At 39.9% G+C, this 18,184-nt stretch overlaps 1 protein-coding gene across 3 annotated transcripts in view; it reads left to right on the forward strand.

The window, feature by feature from the left end:
• The window catches only part of NIPBL (NIPBL cohesin loading factor), a 143,598-nt gene that overhangs the window by 47,357 nt on the left and 78,057 nt on the right, over positions 1 to 18,184 (forward strand). For all 3 annotated transcript variants that reach the window (XM_048504309.1, XM_048504308.1, XM_048504310.1), the window contains exon 2: positions 17,103 to 17,246. In XM_048504309.1, the coding sequence (XP_048360266.1) occupies positions 17,183 to 17,246 (64 nt within the window). In that variant the 5' untranslated portion in view covers positions 17,103 to 17,182. The remainder of the gene's footprint in view (positions 1 to 17,102; positions 17,247 to 18,184) is intronic.

Raw genomic sequence — 18,184 nt, forward strand, 5'->3', positions numbered from 1 at the left:
ACCGGGACAGTTTCAACAAGAAAGGAAACAGTGTGAAAATCAACAAAACCTGGCTACAAGTTCTAAAAAACACCAAAAACGAAAACCAGAGACATTCAGATGCAGCTGAAAATGAACTCCACTCAGACCTATGCTATTTAAGTTGCAAACGCAGTTGCAAATGAATTCCACCTGGACACATGCAAATGCACCTCACTCACACCACACAATCACTCCACACTGCCATGGAGAGAAACACATCTTCTACTGGTGCGAGTAATGTTAGGGAATCTCTTCTTCATACCTTCAGTGTTGCTCCAGCTTCATCCCAGGCAGCATCCTAGGCCAGGGGCTCAGTAAGAAACAGTTTTCCCTGACTTCCTTATGCCCTCGCTGTTGCACCCTAGGATAAACAGTTTTCCCAGGGTTACTTTTGTCCATGTTATTCTCTCCTGGTAAATCACATTTCCCATGGTTCCTAGTTTCAGGAACTCTTCCGGAGAACTGTTCAACTCAGGAGATGTGGGGAGATCTCTCCTTCCTACAGCCTTCATTGTGGGGATTGAGGGAGGGATTTGGGATTGACTGTTGTACTTCTGAAGGCATTGGAACCACAACACAGTAGCCATATTTTGAAATTGGATTTAGGGGAAGAGAATTCTTTTTGTGTTAAAGGGTTGGTTGTGTTCAGTTTTAGTTCAAAGCAACATATCTGCTCTCAATGCTGACACATCCAAGAAATATTTATAAATGGCATGCCCATGTTTTAACATACACGTTCACATTACATATTGTTTCTCTTCTACTGCTTCCATCTTATGTAATCCTCTTTTGTTTTCCTTTTCATCGCGCTACTCTCTCATTCATACTTTTGCCAAAAGTACATACTTGATCTGTGTGAGTTCTCTTCTCTCCTCTCCTTTCCTTTCCTTTCCTTTCCTCCTCCCCCTCCCCCTCTTTAATCTCAGCAGACTGGCTTCCTCTTCCACAAGAGGGCAGGATTCTTTTAATCTAAAAGAGCATGGTGAACAGCTTCTGCTGTTTTGAATTGTGAAGATGTCCCACCTGCTCAGGAAATAGGCTGGTATTCATGACTGAATTGAGCATTGGAATCAGGCTAGAACTCCTATGAGAGTGTTGATTATGTAGGGATCAAATATAAGATACACTCTTGCTCGTCTGTGCCATCTTATGATAGCCATGCCATGTGCTCATCAACCTTGGTTCTAGGAAAAGATTGTGTGGGTGCCACAGTAGTATACTTAAATTGTATTATGCCTCTGATGAAGTATTGGTTTCTTCTTGTCCAGTTGATCAGACCTTAGGTAAATAGTGAGTTGAACTACCCTGTTAATCCTAAACTGAGATCGCGATTTATGTTCTATCAGTGTGTGTTTGTACATGAATGCCCACTTTCAAGCATCACAGGGTTGGTCTACAGGCACAGCAAAAAATAAACCAAGCGAAGTAATCTGAAACAGATCTTTTGCTTGCATGCTATTTTAAGTGATGGCCAAGATCCAAAGGCCTGTATGAATGGGTTCACTGGAATCATGGGGAACTGTGGACTTGAATTTCTTGAACAGCAACTTCTTGTAATGCATGGCAGATCTCTTGTGTGTATGTGTGTGGGGAACCTCTGAACATGTGTGTGGGGAACCTCTGAACATATACAAATTGACTGTATCTTACAGGCATTCAAAAATATCTCACTTATTTACCTTTCTAAACAGGATTTATCCATGTGGATTTACTCTTGGACTGTCCAAATCGTATTTGAGAGAGGTTTCAATTTATCAGTTATGGGTCAGAAGTGAAAATTATCAGCAAAGCTAGAAGGGAAAAAATACAGAGACAGTTGTTATATAATGGTTAATGTAGCTTTTGTAGTTGCCCACTTTGTGAAAGCCAGCAGACTCTAATCTGGAGAATGGGATTCAATCAGCCATGGAGCTACTAGGGGGCAGGGGGGTGCGCCACACAACAGGCGCACAGCTTTGGATCACGTGGGAGGCGGAAAATTCCCCCTGTCCCCTCCTCCTTCCCCTCCCCCCCACCAATGGGAGGGGAAGGGGAGCTGAATCCAGCCCCTTGTGAGAACTTACCAGGTCTACGAGCCAGCTGAGACAGCCCCTGCCCCCGCACCAAAAGTGGGCTGTCAAGCACACTGTGGGCTTAGCAGTCCAAACACCCACTCTACCCCACTGTTGGCTCACCAGTCCAGGCACCCATCCGCTGCTCCTGTTCTGGCCTGGCTAGCCTCTTGAGGGTTGGCCAGTCTGGGCACACACCCCACCCTGCTCCCCATCTGTTAAACCACCCCTCCCCCACTATGCCAATATGGGCTAGTGCAGGGGTCTGCAACCTGCGGCTCTCCAGATGTTCATGGACTACAAATCCCATCAGCCCCTGCCATCATGACCAATTGGCCATGCCAGCAGGGGCTGATGGGAATTGTAGTCCATGAACATCTGGAGAGCCACAGGTTGCAGACCCCTGGGCTAGTGAGACTGCTGTGAGCTCGCAGGCTGAGGCATCCACCCTTCCCACAGTGCTGATCTGGCCTGGCGAACCCTAGCTGAGCCGGTCACCCCCCCCATGCCAACAACTACTCTCATGTTGATCTGGGCTGGTGAACCTCCTGGGGGTACACCAGCTGAGGCAGCTCCCCCAGTGCTGACCACCTCCCCGCACCTCCCTTCTGGGTTGGTGAGCCTGCTGCAGCTTCACTAGCCAAAGCAGTCACTACCCATCCTCCTGGCCTGGCCAAATCACATTTATGCCCTATCCAGCCTTTGTAACACATGAATTGACACCCCTGCTCTACGAGGTCACAATACCACCACTTTGAGTTGTTTTTCCCTGTTCGACTCCATAATGCTTTTCTAACCAGTTGTTACCATTTTGCTTCTAGAGCAATTTCAGACTAAATATTCCATGTTTGACAACAGAGCAGTAAATTGTCGAAGCGTTTAGCTGTGTTTAGAGTGGCCTGGAAAATATTTGCATTACACATTGCAGACAGAAAATAATTTTTGAAGTTGATCCTTGTAATCAAACATTTTGTTGCAGACGAGGCCAATAGCATGCTTTAATCAGTGTCAAATGAATTATGCAGATGTACTTCACCCACTGTATTTTTAGGTAACATCAGTGTTTTACACGTGTACATAATAACCTCTGTTAAGGATATGACCAACCTGTTTGAAAGAGCATGGTGTCATAGAGAAAGATGGTACTAGAGAATAAGGATTGACCACAACTCAAATCAGTTCAGCACATATTTGTCACAGTGTAATCTGCGAAGCGGCCCTTTGCAACAAAAGCTTTTTGCAATGTAATACTTTCCATTTGTGTCCCTGTTGCCTCTGTAAATTATCACATTTGCCATAAAGAGAAACCACTATTCATTTTGCAATATTTTCCAGAATTTAGTATTGGATGTACCGATTTTGCAATAAAACATGTAGGAAACTTATCCAGGAAAAGAAAGTACAGTTCCAATGGGACTGAATCAAATATGAACCTGGGCTTAGGAGAAAGGAGAAAATTTTGAGACTGGGTAGCACGTGGGTTGCAGGTGCTGAAATATTAATTTGATGCTGGTACTCATCTGTTCAAAGGGTATCATGCAGAAATATTTAACGATTCAGTGTTTAAAGGTCTGAGAAACTTACACTTTACTGGTAGAAGTTGCAAACACACCTTGACTGACCTCCTGCTACAGAAAATGAATGATATGTTTTTCTAATGGCAAGACTCCTGTACCTTATGATATAAGCTTATCTGCAATAGTAAGTCTTAATGTGGGGTCAAATTATTTTACAAAAATTAGCAAAACTGGCAGATTCAAAGACTGGATAGTACTACATCAAATAGTAATAATAGCAAATGAGCAAGCAGACTACTAGGAGGGAAAAATATTGTTTTGCATGGTGGTTTTACTCAGAGGATTGAAGCATCCTTCAGCTGCCGCTTCAGAACGCTGGGTGTACAGTTTGTGCGCAAGCCCGGTTGCCGGAGAGCTCTGTACCTTCAAGGAGTGGAATGTGATAGGTTTCTAGTGCAGAACCACAAAATCCAGTTTACTCACCTCAGACTCTCAGACAGAAGAGAGACCTGATGCCAGGCAAGGTATGTATTGTGACATCCGGGAGCCCCTGGGAGCATTCTAGCAGTAAATGAACAATGGTGACACAGTCTCCCAATTGTCACAAATACTCTCACCCAAAGCACAGGAGTCTTCATGGCTGTGACTCATAGTTTAAAGGAACTGTTGCAACTGTTTTGTACTCCAGGAGACTGCAGCCTGTGTTCTACCAGAGCAAAGAAAGGTGCACAAATAAAAATGCCTCTTGATCAGTCATCCTTCCTCTCACAAGATTTAAAAAAACCCAAGCTCCTCGTCCTTCAGGAGCTATTCCTTCATACTCTTCGTCAGCCAAAGTAGCCAGAAGAAGATAAATATTATTGAGTCCAAATATTTTGAATGCATGCAAGGAATAAGTTGGGCCGGGCAGGTCAGAGGCACCAGCCCTCCCAGCGCTTTCCAAGCCAGCCAGCCCCCAACAACTCACTGCTTCCCCCCCCCCCCCCGCTCATAGTTCTTCGGGGCTAAGTTTCTACTGTGGAAGCTTATTGACTTCACTTTTATCTTTTGTGAGACAGAGTATAGTACAATGTCACCCAGAAGGCTTCATGTATAGGAGGGGGGAAATAAACCTGGTTCACCAGAGAGTCTGCTGCTGATGTGGCGGAGGAGTGAGGAATCAAACCCAGTTATTCAGCTTAGAGTCCACTGCTCTTAACTGTTACACCACACTGCACACTCTTTGCACTGGTTAAAGTTACACAATCTTAACCACTTGTCGGAGGAGTTTGTTCAAAAGAACTGGACTAAACAATGAGACAGCTTTATATAACAAAACTATATATGCAAAAATATTAAATATCACAGACCCAGGGACATCACACAGTGGGGTTTTGGTGGAGTCACCAAGTCAGATATAGAAATCTTTCAGCACATCTGGTTCTATTAATGCTGGGTTTTTTCAAGGTAGAACACATACAATGTGGGCATCCTAAAGAACACTGCTCAGTGCGGAAACCTTTGTGCTTTCCGATAATACTATTAGCATATTTGGATGGTAGATGCAATACATCTCAGTAAACCAGCATTTGAAATTTGTTTCCTTATATCCCATACTGCCATTTGTATAATAATCTCAGAGAGAGACCAGGTGGAAAATGCAATTTTACTTTAAGTTCTTTCAGGACTTAATGCACTACTGAAGGTGGAATAAAGACTGTTTGCAAACTCTGCTAATACTTTTAGGTCTGGTTTTTAATCTTGTAATACTGCATGAAAAATTCTTCCTGAAATGTTGGGTGAATTACTTCATATTGCAACAGGCTGTTGCCCACTACAAACAAAACTACATTGAGCATCATCAGAAGCATATTTGAGAAGTAAGACTTCCTTTACTTTTATTTCCCAGTAACTGTGTAAAAGAAATCAGTTTGCAGTAACAGTGTTGATTAAAAAAACTTGTATGGCACAACTACAGTTGCTGGTTTATGCTAATAGGTTTGGCAACAAATCTCTCATCTTAAAACCTTTTGGAGAATGAAGAGCAGATGTATAGAAAGCCATTGGAACCATTTTTTCTTCACGTTTCCTCTTCGTCCAGTACGAAGGCCAGAGCCTTAACCTGTTTCTGAGAAATGCATTTTGTGTGCTTGAAAGAGGTTTCTTTGCTTGGACAGTTAGGTTTCTACATTAAATGGAGAAAACTCTTTCAGTTACATAGTGTTTAAATGTTGAGTTTTCAATCAAAATATTTCTAAAGTGAGCATTGTATTGCGTGTGTTTCTGCTGGTTCACATAAGAAATGCTTTATATAATTTCTTCAGAGTTCTCATTATTTTTTACAATAAAATTCCTGTGGTGTGTTTAGTTGGTCATGACATTATACATGATGCATTTAGTAGGGAGAGTTAGAATTTGATAGCTGTGCAAAGGTGACCAAAGAGAAGCTGCTACTTGTTGTCACCAGCAAATTAATATTGTATATGTGATTAGGAAATTTGTGTGTTCTAATTTCCTCCATGGATCTCCTATCATTTGTTATAGAAGAAAAAATCGCATAGTAATTTGTTGATGAATATAAAGTCTGCAATGCATGAAGAAAACAGTCTAACTTGGAAAATGAAATTTGTAGAAGAGAATCACTGAGCTGTGAGGATATCCTGATGTCTTCATGTTTCGGCTGCAGCAGTACTACTACTGCTCTGACCCTTTTAAAAATAGGGAATTTAAAATACAAAACAAAATATATGATTGATCAAGTGTACCCTTGTATTTATAGTTGTTTGTCATTGGCATTCTGAATTTTCTTACAGTTGAAAATATTTCAAATGCTTGGATTCTTTTTCTACATAATTACAGTACTAAAGTAATGGACCTTTTAACAAACACTTATTAGGAAACTTGTCTGTTCTTAAAATACACGCAACATGATCCAGTAAACCACTTGTTTAAAATTCTCAATGTTTCTGGAAAGCGTTTATTTTGGCATGAATGGAGAGTTGATAAGGCATTGTGAGGAAGACAGAGCGGGGTGTGTGTGTTTACCCAGTACATTTTAACACTTTTCAAGTGATGTAGTTAGGGTTACCAACAGCCCTGGAGAAAAAGGTCCCTTTTAATTGAGGTTTCATTTTGCTTTTGTATTGAAATTGTGGCTTGTACGTAGGATTGCAAACTAGCTGATCCAAACCATGGTTTCTGGTCCAGTAAGTGAGAGGGCACATATGCCTCTTTTCTGTGCTGCCTTGCCATGCAGGAAAAACATTGCCCCTCAGTGCAGCTTGATAAGATGGGGAAGGCAACCCAGTGTTGACTTGTACTGGGTGACCGTAATGACCCTTCTGTTTGCCAACAGAAGGGTGCTGGAGAGACATAAAAAATTGGCTGCTCATTTCATATGCTAACAACAGCACCTCTTCTCCAAATACCAAGAGTTAAATACTGAAATTTTGCATGAGAAGTGCCTTGCTGTATTTTATTCATTGACAGCCTGGATGATTTCCTGGTTATTTGTGTAGAAAACACCTCTTGAAAACCCTGCATAAGTCAGCTGTGACTTGATGGGAAAAAAGCAATGTATACTCTCAAACCTAATTTAATGTTTTCACAACATAAAATGCTTCATTTATAATTTATTTAGCATATGTTTTGACATTTATAGAATTTAAAAGTTATTATAAATATATTCTGTATTTGAGAGAAAACTACAAGTTGATGCACACATGTACCTAATTTTTTGTTATTTGATTAGGAAGAGCTAAGTTTCAATGAAACTTTTAGAGTTTTCCAGTTAGGTTTTGATTTGACCATTAGCCTATGAACTGTTCTCACACATTCTAAAGGAGGCATTAGTGTAACTCATTTTGATCTCATTTTGCATTTTTAAACAACCTTGTTAAATAATACTTTGTATTTTTTAAAACTTGCTACAGTATTATCTTTGATATTTCCTGAATATTTGAAATGTATATTTACTCTTATAGTTTTAGACTTGTCAGTTTTACTTCTGAACCAACATGTTCTTGGTTGCTCTTTTGAAAGTGAAAGTCTCTGCCTGCCAAAAATAATTTGCATTGTAGACATGTGTTACCATGTTATGTCAGAAATGATGCTGTAGTATGTATTTTAGTCTGTTTACTGGGTAGTTTGCAACCTCCTTACTAAAAGATGCTTCCAGCGTTTACTCTGGTCATACTTTCTTTTTGTATCCTCAGACTTCTGATTTTTGCTATTATGACTTACCTCTTTCTGAGGAAAAAAGGATAATTTTTATATGCTCTTTCTATTTTTGGAGGCTGTCAGTTGACTGATCTCCTTTTGAAAGGGCTTGAAAACTATTGGGACCCAATAGCTGCTGGAAGATATGGTTTGTATGGATAAGTAGAAGAGCAGTGTATTGTGTTGGGTTTCCTAACTGCCTGGTATAATATGGGCTACAGATCCTTCAATCCTATAACTACTAACCCTCAAAATGTGGAACATGAAATGTATCCCTGTAATTTTGCACCAACTAGTAGCCAAATATATTCACGTGGGTCAGGGATCTGCAACCTGCGGCTCTCCAGATGTCCATGGACTACAACTCCCATCAGCCCCTGCCAGCATGGCTAATTGGCCATGCTGGCAGGGGCTGATGGGAGTTGTAGTCCATGGACATCTGGAGAGCCGCAGGTTGCAGACCTCGGACATAGGTGAACAACCAGGTTGGTAGAGAAGTATCATAAGAGCCATTTTTATGTATAATACCCATCATAGCTGCAGGACAACATAAAAGTTGGCTGAGGGAAATGTTTTTATTTAATTCAGCTGGATCAGCCCAAAATGAGAGGGTTTGAGGTTTGCAATGGCAGTCCTGGAGAATGCTTTCTGAATGCATAGTACATTTGCTACCATTGAGCTAAAAACTGGCTGGTGTTAAGTGGGACAAAGAAGACATTTATAGTCTGTCTCAGAATAGGATGTTAGTGGGACTGTATATTCCTCCACCACAGAACTCAGTATGCTGGACCTTCTTTCTTGTAGAACCCTCTGTCTGGGTCTTAGTGCCTACCTTGCCCTTCTTCCTTTCCATCCATTTGGAAGTTTTAAAGTAAAAATGCATTTTGGCATTCAGTTGTTCAATGAACTTTAAATGCTCATGTATCAAAGTACCATGTTCAGTAATTCACAAAATAATGGTTTTGACAAAGGGAGTGCATAAGAACGAAAAACATATTTGTTTGGGACTATATTCCTATGCAGAAGCATATGGTTTTCTGGACGGTTACACCTTAGGTGACCATACTAAGTTCTTTTTCTTAGACAGAGTATAGTGGATAGAAGTAGAGATTTGTATTATTCACTGCTTTGGGGGTCCTAAGTGTGATAAAAAGGCATCTTCGTTTTTTTAAGTCTTAGAGTAGACTGAATTTCCACAGTAGTGTAAATCAATAGCACTGAAACAGTTTATCATCAAGATGGTTCCCAAGTTCACGCACTTGCGCACTCAACGTATGCTTGGGTTTTAAAGGAAAAAGGTATGAGTATTCAAGGATTTTTGAAAGGGAAGGACAACATGTAATAATCAAACCTCTTTTAGGCATTTCTGTTTCCCACCAGATGTTAATAGCATAAATAGCCTTCTAGGCTTGGGTATTATTAACTGAGAATGATCATGGTATTCATCGGGAATTATCAGAATGTTGAGCATTAATTGCAGTGGTTCATGTTTCTAATGTCTGCACTGTAATAACTGTTGAAATTGAGTGTTTTGTTCCTTGACAGTGTGATTGAGAATCTTGAGACTAGTTAACAGCTGCAAACTTGAAAATGAGTTGTAGAAGCAAGTGAGTATGAGGTGTACCTTGGACTTCCACTGTTTTGGAGACCAACATGAACACATTTTAACTGGTCGTATTCATGATTTTAAACTTTGAAAATGGAGTCATTAAAGTGTTATTTCATATTTTGCCTCATTCATTTTATTTGAAAGGGCATTCCAACATTATTGTTTGAATTAGTTAATATTTAACTAATCCAGATATTCAACATAAAAGAAATTTAAAATAAAATCCTATCCTTTAAGAATATTTTGCATCCTTAAACAAATGAGGTAGTGAGTTCAATTCTGGTTCCGCATGCATAGTTTCATTGGCATGTGTGATGAACTGCACAAAATATGTGATACTGTCAGATGATGAAGGCTGCTTGAAGATTTTTCTTCTGCACGTTTTTTGTGTGCCATGGAAAGATACCACAGACCACTACAAAATTTAGACGAGTACATAAGAAAAAAGTCTGAAACTTTGTGTTTGGATTATTTTATATTCCTGTTTTTTAATACTTTAACCTCACTCTAAAATTTCACACCAGGTTTGTTCCTAATGAGCTTGTTAAATTTATGGATTTTTGTTTGAGCTACATAGGTTGGTAACTTTATTAAATATTAGTGGGGAAGTCCTTTCCTTCCCTTGTGTGTTTTAACTGATCCCTTGGCATACATTTACTGAGGCCCTTTCCTGTGCATTCTTGGATCTTCTCTCTGAGTGACCACCAGAGGGCGTAGCTGAACATACTGGATTAGCATTTAACTGTGATCTAGCAGTAGTTCTTGTAGCTGTGATTTGTTCCCAAACCCATGCGGCAAAAGGAAGTTGTTGCTTGCTGAGCAAAAGTGAGGAATAGGAGATTGGTTGATGGATACCAGTAAAATATTTCATATAATTCTGTATAAGGCTCAGTAAGGCTGCATCTACAGGGATGCTTCACATGGAGGGATTTCAAATGTTTTAGGTGATTTTATGTGTCAAGTTACTTGAGAGGTTGACTTGTATGTATTTGTTAATGACCAGTCTTGATGACTGTGATACAGAATTTATGTTCAATTCATCAAAGTGCTGTACAAACTCATTTTGCTTCCTTCTCTACCCGTCTTCACAAACTGTACTGCTTCATATAGTGGTAGGTTAGTACATCTCTTTCTTATGAAATTATCTTTTATAAGTCTCAGTATCATTGTAAAGCATGTTATGACTTTCCACAACTTGTCCACAGCTAGCTTTCTACTTTCTCGCTCTGAGGAAGAAGGCATCTTGAATCTGGGTTATTCCTGCCAATAGCTCATCTGTGCAGAAAAACCTAGAGCTCAGTTTGTTTCCTGCCTAGGTAGGGAGTGCATGGAGAAAGAGCTCTCCTGAGCAGCTATTCTTAATTTCTCACTCATCTATGCAATCCTTAGCTTGGTCTAAATGTTTCCTATAGTTTAAGGGAAGTCTCCTCTCACTCCTTTTCAGCCCTCAAAGCCTTTTGTCTTTTCAGGGCACTTTCACACCTTTACTGTTACTCCCCCCACCCTTCTTTTTCCATGGAAGACTTTGAAGCTCAGGAGGAACTTAACAGCAATGGGTTCCTTTCAGAAGAGGATACAGACATAATACTGCTGTTCTCTGCAGTTAGTAGGGAACAAGCAGAGTACCAAGAAGACAGATAGGAGAGCGAGCTACAGGGAAGAGCAGTGGTGCTAAAACAAAAATGGGTATTCATCATGAGACTACAATATTGGGCAGAGTATAAATCAAATGAATCAATGAATGATCGCTATCAGAACTAAAAGGTAAATTCATCACCATAATGGACAGGAAGAATTCGACTTACTGCAGAACCTTGGATAGCTCCAAGTTTGTCAAGTTGGTCCAATGGCTGATAGAGCTAAGTATTGAAATGGATTCCGATCCAGCCAGGTACTATATTCTAGAGTAGTGGCTCTCAACCTTCCTAATGCCACAACCCTTTAATACAGTTCCCCATGTTGTGGTGACCCCCAACCCTAACATTTATCCATTTTACAGATGGAGAACACTGATGCAGAGAGTCTTAGGCGACCCCTGTGAAAGGGTCGTTCGACCCCCAAAGGGGTCACGACCCCCAGGTTGAGAACCACTGTTCTAGAGGTAAGGAGTGTTTCTTAAAGGGCTCCTTCTTGCCTTTATGTCTGGCACTTTGCAGTCTCTTAGTGGTATCTTTGAAATCTCCAGAAAGTGAGGCTTGGCCATGATGACGTACAGGACTGTTAGTAGGAGAGTCAGGGCTGTGTGCAGGGGGTGGATACTAGCATTGGGCTTCCTGCTTTTTTTTTAGACCCTTTTCCATGAATATGGTTGCTGGCTTGACCAAGCTATGTGGACCTATATCATGGGCTGGGCAATTATATTTGATGCAGTTAGCATTATTGGGAAAATGTGAGGCAGATCTTTCTTTCCAGCTGCTCTAGGAATTCTCCTGCAGTTCCTGTCCTCTGAGGTGGAGGACATATTAGACTGCTTTCTTCCACTCCTGGTTAATCTATTAGTTTTCAAATGGTACTGGAGTAATTTTCTCCAGATGCGACTGATACTTGTTTTGGTGTCTTAGTTATTTTCTGGAATATTGAGATGGCACCTTCAGTAAGGCAGTCGCTTCTAGGCATCCTTTCCTGCTGATACATCAGATTGGCTCCCTGGTTTTTGCAGAGAGCTTGGGACAATAAAGCAGTTGGGGTAATGACTGGAATGCCAAGGAAAACTAGGAACAAGTGTATTTGAATGCTGACTAGAGCCCATTTGAAGGTTTGTTCAATGGTGGTGCTGAAGAATGCTTACACCTTTACCTCTATTATATCTGTGTCACCAAGCAGACTTTTCCTAAGTAGTAAGGGCTTCCTCCTTTTTTCTGATCCCTAAGACTATCATATCATCCATGGCAGAAAATGCATTGTGATTAAAATCACTTTAGTATTTGGGTACTGAATAGATGCACAGTGTTCTATAGCTCAGTCTGCATGAGATGTAATGCCTATATGCTTGTTTATATTCGCTAATAATGTCTGATTGATAAGGTGCAATCTGTTGATTCTGGAGCGAAGTATTTGTCACTTTGTGGGCAAGAGACAGTTGTAAGGTTCCTCCTGGGATCTAAAGTACTTTCTGCAGTTTTTTTTTATGGGTACAGTTCTTTCGTTTGTGTTTTTGAATTGGTTTTAGTGGCTTCTCTATACATTCTCGGTTGATAATCATTTTCTGGGCTTGTGTCAATCCCGTTTCCATCCCAGTTTTGGTGCTGAAATGGGTTGGTGGCTTTGAATAACCTATACTGAGAAGGTGACAGGATTAGTGCATCCCTTTTACTGCTTGTTATCCTTTCAGGATGTTGTGAAAGACCCCCTTGAGTCCCAGGCTACATCCCTAGAGCCCCCCCATCTCCCCCCAAAAACACACATGGACACGCACCGTGGATTGCCTGCCCCCGCCTGATGCTTGTACTATGCTATGCCATTTCCCCTCCTGGCTTTAGCTTTAGGTTTGGACGCCATCGATAGTAATTAGTATGGGTTTTCTGATGTTGCTGCTGTGTTTTAAGGGTTTTAATGTTGCTTTCAGATTTTGATATTTATTATGTATTGTTTTTGTTGTTTTTTGTTGTACACCGGCCAAAGCCCTTTGGGGGTGGGCGGTTAAATAATAATAATAATAATAATAATAATAATGATGATGATGATGATGATGATGATGATGATGATGATGATGATGATGATGATGATGGTGGTCTACTGGAAATTCAAAAAATCTAACATTGTGAACACACATATGTATTTCACAAATAAAACATGACCTAATAAAAGAAAATCTATTTATTGAACTGTTTTAGCAATATGAAAGGGTATGTTTGCATCCCACTATTAGGCTAATGGCAGTGACTTGAGAATTTTTATACTGTGTGACTTTATTAAGTTCACATCGTCACGCTAGTCATTCTTACTTAGCCTAACAGTTTGGCAGGACTTTCTTGGGGCAGCAAAGAGGACAGATTTGACCTTTTTGAAATCAGATTCAACCACAAACCTGGAATTAGGTATAACTTGTGGCAAACTAGATACATAATTTTGAATGAAACCGCGTGTGTTTGCATTCTAATGGTGAGATGACACACATGACATTTCAGTAGAAAAATAAATAGTACCGTTTTCGGTGGAAACATTAACATTTGGTTGTGATAAAACTTGCCAAATCACTTCAGATCTGTGAATCTATAAATGTTTTATATTGTAATTAAAATTGTAGGAATGGTTGTCTTTTAATATGAAGTTATGGATTGCAAGGAGTGGATTTCTGACATTTAGGAGAAGCTAATTATATGATGGAATAGAAATCAGTCATTAAACATTTTTCTGTAAATACATGACAGTGGCAAATTCCTAAAGCTCAGAACATGTATGTGTTTTGTCATCTTTTTATCTATGGTTTTAAGTTGTAAACTGTCCAGAGCCATTTGGGGGTGGGCAGTATAACAAATATGAAGTACAAAATAAATAAATAAATAAATATGTATCAATAAAAGGAAGTGCTAGAGAAAACAGGTTGAGTACTTTGTGAAAGTAAAGCGCTACCAAGTTGCAGCCAACTTACCACAATCCCAGCAAGGATCTTTCAGGGAATGTGAGAAGCAGAGGTGGTTTACCATTGCCTTCCTGCAGAATCTTCCTTGTGGATCTCCCTTCCAAGTACTGACCCTGTTTAGCTTCCTAGATCTGACAAGTTTGGGCTGTCTCATGCTGCCTTCCTTGGCAGATTATTTTAGTTGGTCTACATTTGAAAAATATTTCTGTTACTCTCTTGAATTTTAGGTAGTTGTATCCTTCATTGTTTAAATGTAAAATTGAAACTCTCACATTTCATGTTTGAGCAAGTGATTTTGTTAACAAAATCAACCATTTTGCGCTTGTAGCTCCAGTATGTCATGGCTTATATGGTACAAGGTGTTGAATAAATGTTCTTGGCTGATATAAACACTCTTTTTGTTTACAGATATGTCATAATTTATGTAATCTCCAAATTGGTATTTACTTTTAGGAAGTGCATGAAGTTAAACAGCTGGGGAAATTAGTCTGAATTCATGAGTCAATTTTGTGTTTGTTCTTGGCAATATAGATGTATGCACGAAAGATTGTTTATGTTATTTACAACTGAATTAGTGCTTCTATTCGCCACTTTCTTGCTTGCATGTTAACCAGGGTATTTTCTTGTGTTACCTGTTGCATTCAGAATCTTACATAAACAAAAGTAATAACAAGAATTGTTATGGAAGAACAATTTTGTTACGAGATTATGCTACACGCCCTCTTGTGGGCAAGTATAGCTTTGTGTGTGGGAAATCAGAAAGAGCCTTCTACATGCGTACAGACCGTTACATTGTGTATCTGCATGATATGATAGAATAGAAATCAGTCATTAAACATTTTTCTGTAAAATTGGTACGTGAGTGGAAAGTAAAATATCTTCCAGCTTCTTATGTTGGAAAACTTTTGCTCCAAAACTTGCTAAGAAATTACCCCAGTGAGTGCATTCATTTGTACTAAATAATATTGTTAGTATTGTTATGTATAAAACACATACTCTCACACCATCCAGTAATTTTTCCTGCTTGAGGTTTATATTAGGAACTGTACAGGACAGCACTGTTATATTGCCTTTAACACTAAAACATGCATCTTGTTTAACTTCACATTCTACTTACTTCCTCCCTCATCACACTGATAATTCACAGCCAATGTATACATAATTTATCAAGGAACATCTGGTCTTGCATATTAATAAATTAATCTAGAGACCTTGTGGTGGGCTTACTAGTGGCATGGAGATTTATTCTATATCTTTCTACTTTTCAGATACATGGAAATAATTTATCAGCTGACAAAACTTATAGTTTTCCACATATCACAGTACGGTGTTAGTGGTGGTCTTTGCATCAGATACATTTCTACAGAATGGAAGCTGCCTTGTCACCTGGTGTAGTTAGAGCATTTATGTCTTAGCCTGAATATATTAATTGGGTTTTTTCTCTTGGAGGCGAAAGGCATCTTGGTGGGTGTTTTCCACTCCACCTCAGGGAGGCAGGAAAAGGAATTTCATCACTTCCTGTCGAGGCTCGGAATCCATTTTAGCCAGTATTTTTTCCTGCCTCACAGGGAGTGCATGAAATTCTTGGTCCTCTGTACCAGAATCTTTCCTAGAGAGTTTTTTTCAACTAATACGTCCTCCTGTCTGTGAATATATTTTTTTCTAGTTGGATCCCAACTTTTTACAAGGTCACCCTAACTACCGTGTTTCCCCGAAAATAAGACAGGGTCTTATATTAATTTTTGCTGCACACAGTTTGCATGTGCCCACAGAGAGGGCTCTGAGTGCCACCTGTGGCACGCATGCCATAGGTTCGTCACCACTGGTGTAGGTTATGCTGAAAGCTTGTGGCTGGCCTAAGGTCACCCAGTGAGCTTCCACAGCTGGCTGGGGATTTGAACCTGGGTCTCCTAGGTCCTAGGACAACAATATAACCACTATACTGGCTGTCTTTGAGCTGCAGCTACTGGCAGTGATTCAGGATCAGTTTGGATGGGAAACCTTTTCGTTGAAGATGCTGATGTGAAATTTAGCTTCGTTGTTGGCAGGGATGTTAATGCAGCAGTGTCCTTTGTGCATAAGTGTTTATTAATTTTTGGAAGGTTCTGATTGATGGTCTGGTAGCTAGGCAGGAGGAAGAGGTTGATTCCTGTTTGAGGCTGCCTTTTTTCCTAGTTAATCTGACTTTAAGTTGGATGTTTGCCTGATTCAACTGCTGGCCTTCAGCCTCTGTTTTGAAGATGACTTGAAACAGGTTTTCAGGCCTCATGTGACTGGCAGGGAAGAGCTGGTGTTGGCATTTTATGGAGGGGGAAGAGAGAGGCCATCAAAATGGAGGCTTTGATGGCAGCGACCTGGCTATTCATGTGCCTTCATAACATCTGAAATGGGTTATCGTAGTGAACTCTGTATTGTGCCGCCTTTGAAGACTTTTGGATCAAAATTCAGCAGCCAGAATGCGAACTACAGCTTGTCACCGTGGATATGTCAAATGAATTATATTGGCTACCACAGTCTATTTTCAGGCCAGTCAATTCCCAGGCCCATCTCAAAGTATCAGTTTTAATCTTTCAGGCTCCTAACAGCCTTGGTCCAAAATACCTGAAGGGCTTTCTCCACTCATAAGTTTCTGCTGATAATGTTAATTTTGCCCTGGGGGACTCTGAAGGAACCTGAACTGTCACACATTTGTTTGCTGGGGACCTATGCAAAGGACTTTTATCGGCTGCTCCTAATCAGTTTGTTAAGCACCCCCTAGTTGCAAGCGTTACAACATTAACTGAAGACCAGTTTATTCCAAACTGTGTTTCAGTAGTAAATTCATCCGTAGCTTTTAACTAAAAATGTTTTATTTAATTATAACAATGGTGGTTATATACTTATCCTTAAGCTTACATGAGCTCCTTATTTGGCATGGAAATGTACCATATAATTATATAAATTAGCCATGTCAAATTCTGCCAGTTTTCTCTGGTGTTGACAAACTTAATATTCCCATACTTAGTTTCACCATGCTGTTACCTTTCTGTGTTACCTTGGGGTTTTTGAATTGTACTGGTTCGTTTTTACATACATGCCAGTTGTGCTGCCCTGTGCCAATGGAATCTCTCTTTGTATCATTGCAGTGCTTAGGAGATGGGAAGAAATGATAGCTGGCACCTGAACTAAAATCTGCGTGTAGGCACTACCATCCCAGCACTTCAGGATGAATGGGGATATGCCTCATGTTCCCATCACTACTCTTGCAGGGATTGCTAGTCTCACAGACCGTAAGTACCTCCTTGTTTCTCTCAGTTCGCTAGCATTACATTTTGAATACACAGTTTTACTCAAAGCATTAAAAAAAACCCTCCTGTCATAAAGAGGATGGAAAACCTTACTGGCACTTCCTAGTTCCAAGAAAAGTGGCTCTGTTTTTTTTTTTTTTTGCTGTACTTTGTTTAAATGTTGATTTAAGCAGAAGCAACTAAATTTTTATGTAGAGAATGATATGACAAGAAAGTCAACTGACATACATTTTAATGTATCAGTTACAATAACAGAAACCAGTAAATACAGTTTGGAATAAAATCTAGCTACATAGAATGAAAACTGTGGTGTTACTGCCAGCATTTTCAAGTTCTTTGGGATCTGTTGAAATAAAAACTTGAAACTTAAAAAAACCCCTCCCATTATTTTAATATGCCCTGAAGCATTTTATGTGTATCTCTGGGATGTTAGAAGACAGAATTATTAGAAAGATACGTGTCTCATTCTTGGATCTTATGGAATGTGGTTGCTGAAAGAAGAACTGATGCCTGAATTGTGTAGAAAGTTAGAAATGTCCATACTGAACACTTTAATGCGTGGTGCAACATGACTTAGATTCTGCTACGACTTCAAAACTTAAAATTCAGATTTTTTTTTGGATGAAAGATGGGATCAATTTTTCAGTTGTTCCTGTGTCTTGGATTGAGGAAAAGTAGCAGCATATTAGTGGGACTCCTGTCTGAGTGTATTCATACATATCATAGACCTCCTTCAGGATTTTCATATCACTATATCAAGGCTCCTCGGGGAATGTTTCAGATCAGGGAGTATTTTGTTTGATGGAACTCTATCACTTTTGTGTCCCTGTTACCAAAAAACACGCATTTCACCATATTCAAGGCAAGTGTGCTCAGAGGGATGAGAAAAGTGTGAAGCATGCCCTAAAGCTAGTGGGACA

This window comes from Sphaerodactylus townsendi, linkage group LG07 (genome assembly GCF_021028975.2).
Source record: "Sphaerodactylus townsendi isolate TG3544 linkage group LG07, MPM_Stown_v2.3, whole genome shotgun sequence".
Lineage (NCBI taxonomy): Eukaryota > Metazoa > Chordata > Lepidosauria > Squamata > Sphaerodactylidae > Sphaerodactylus > Sphaerodactylus townsendi.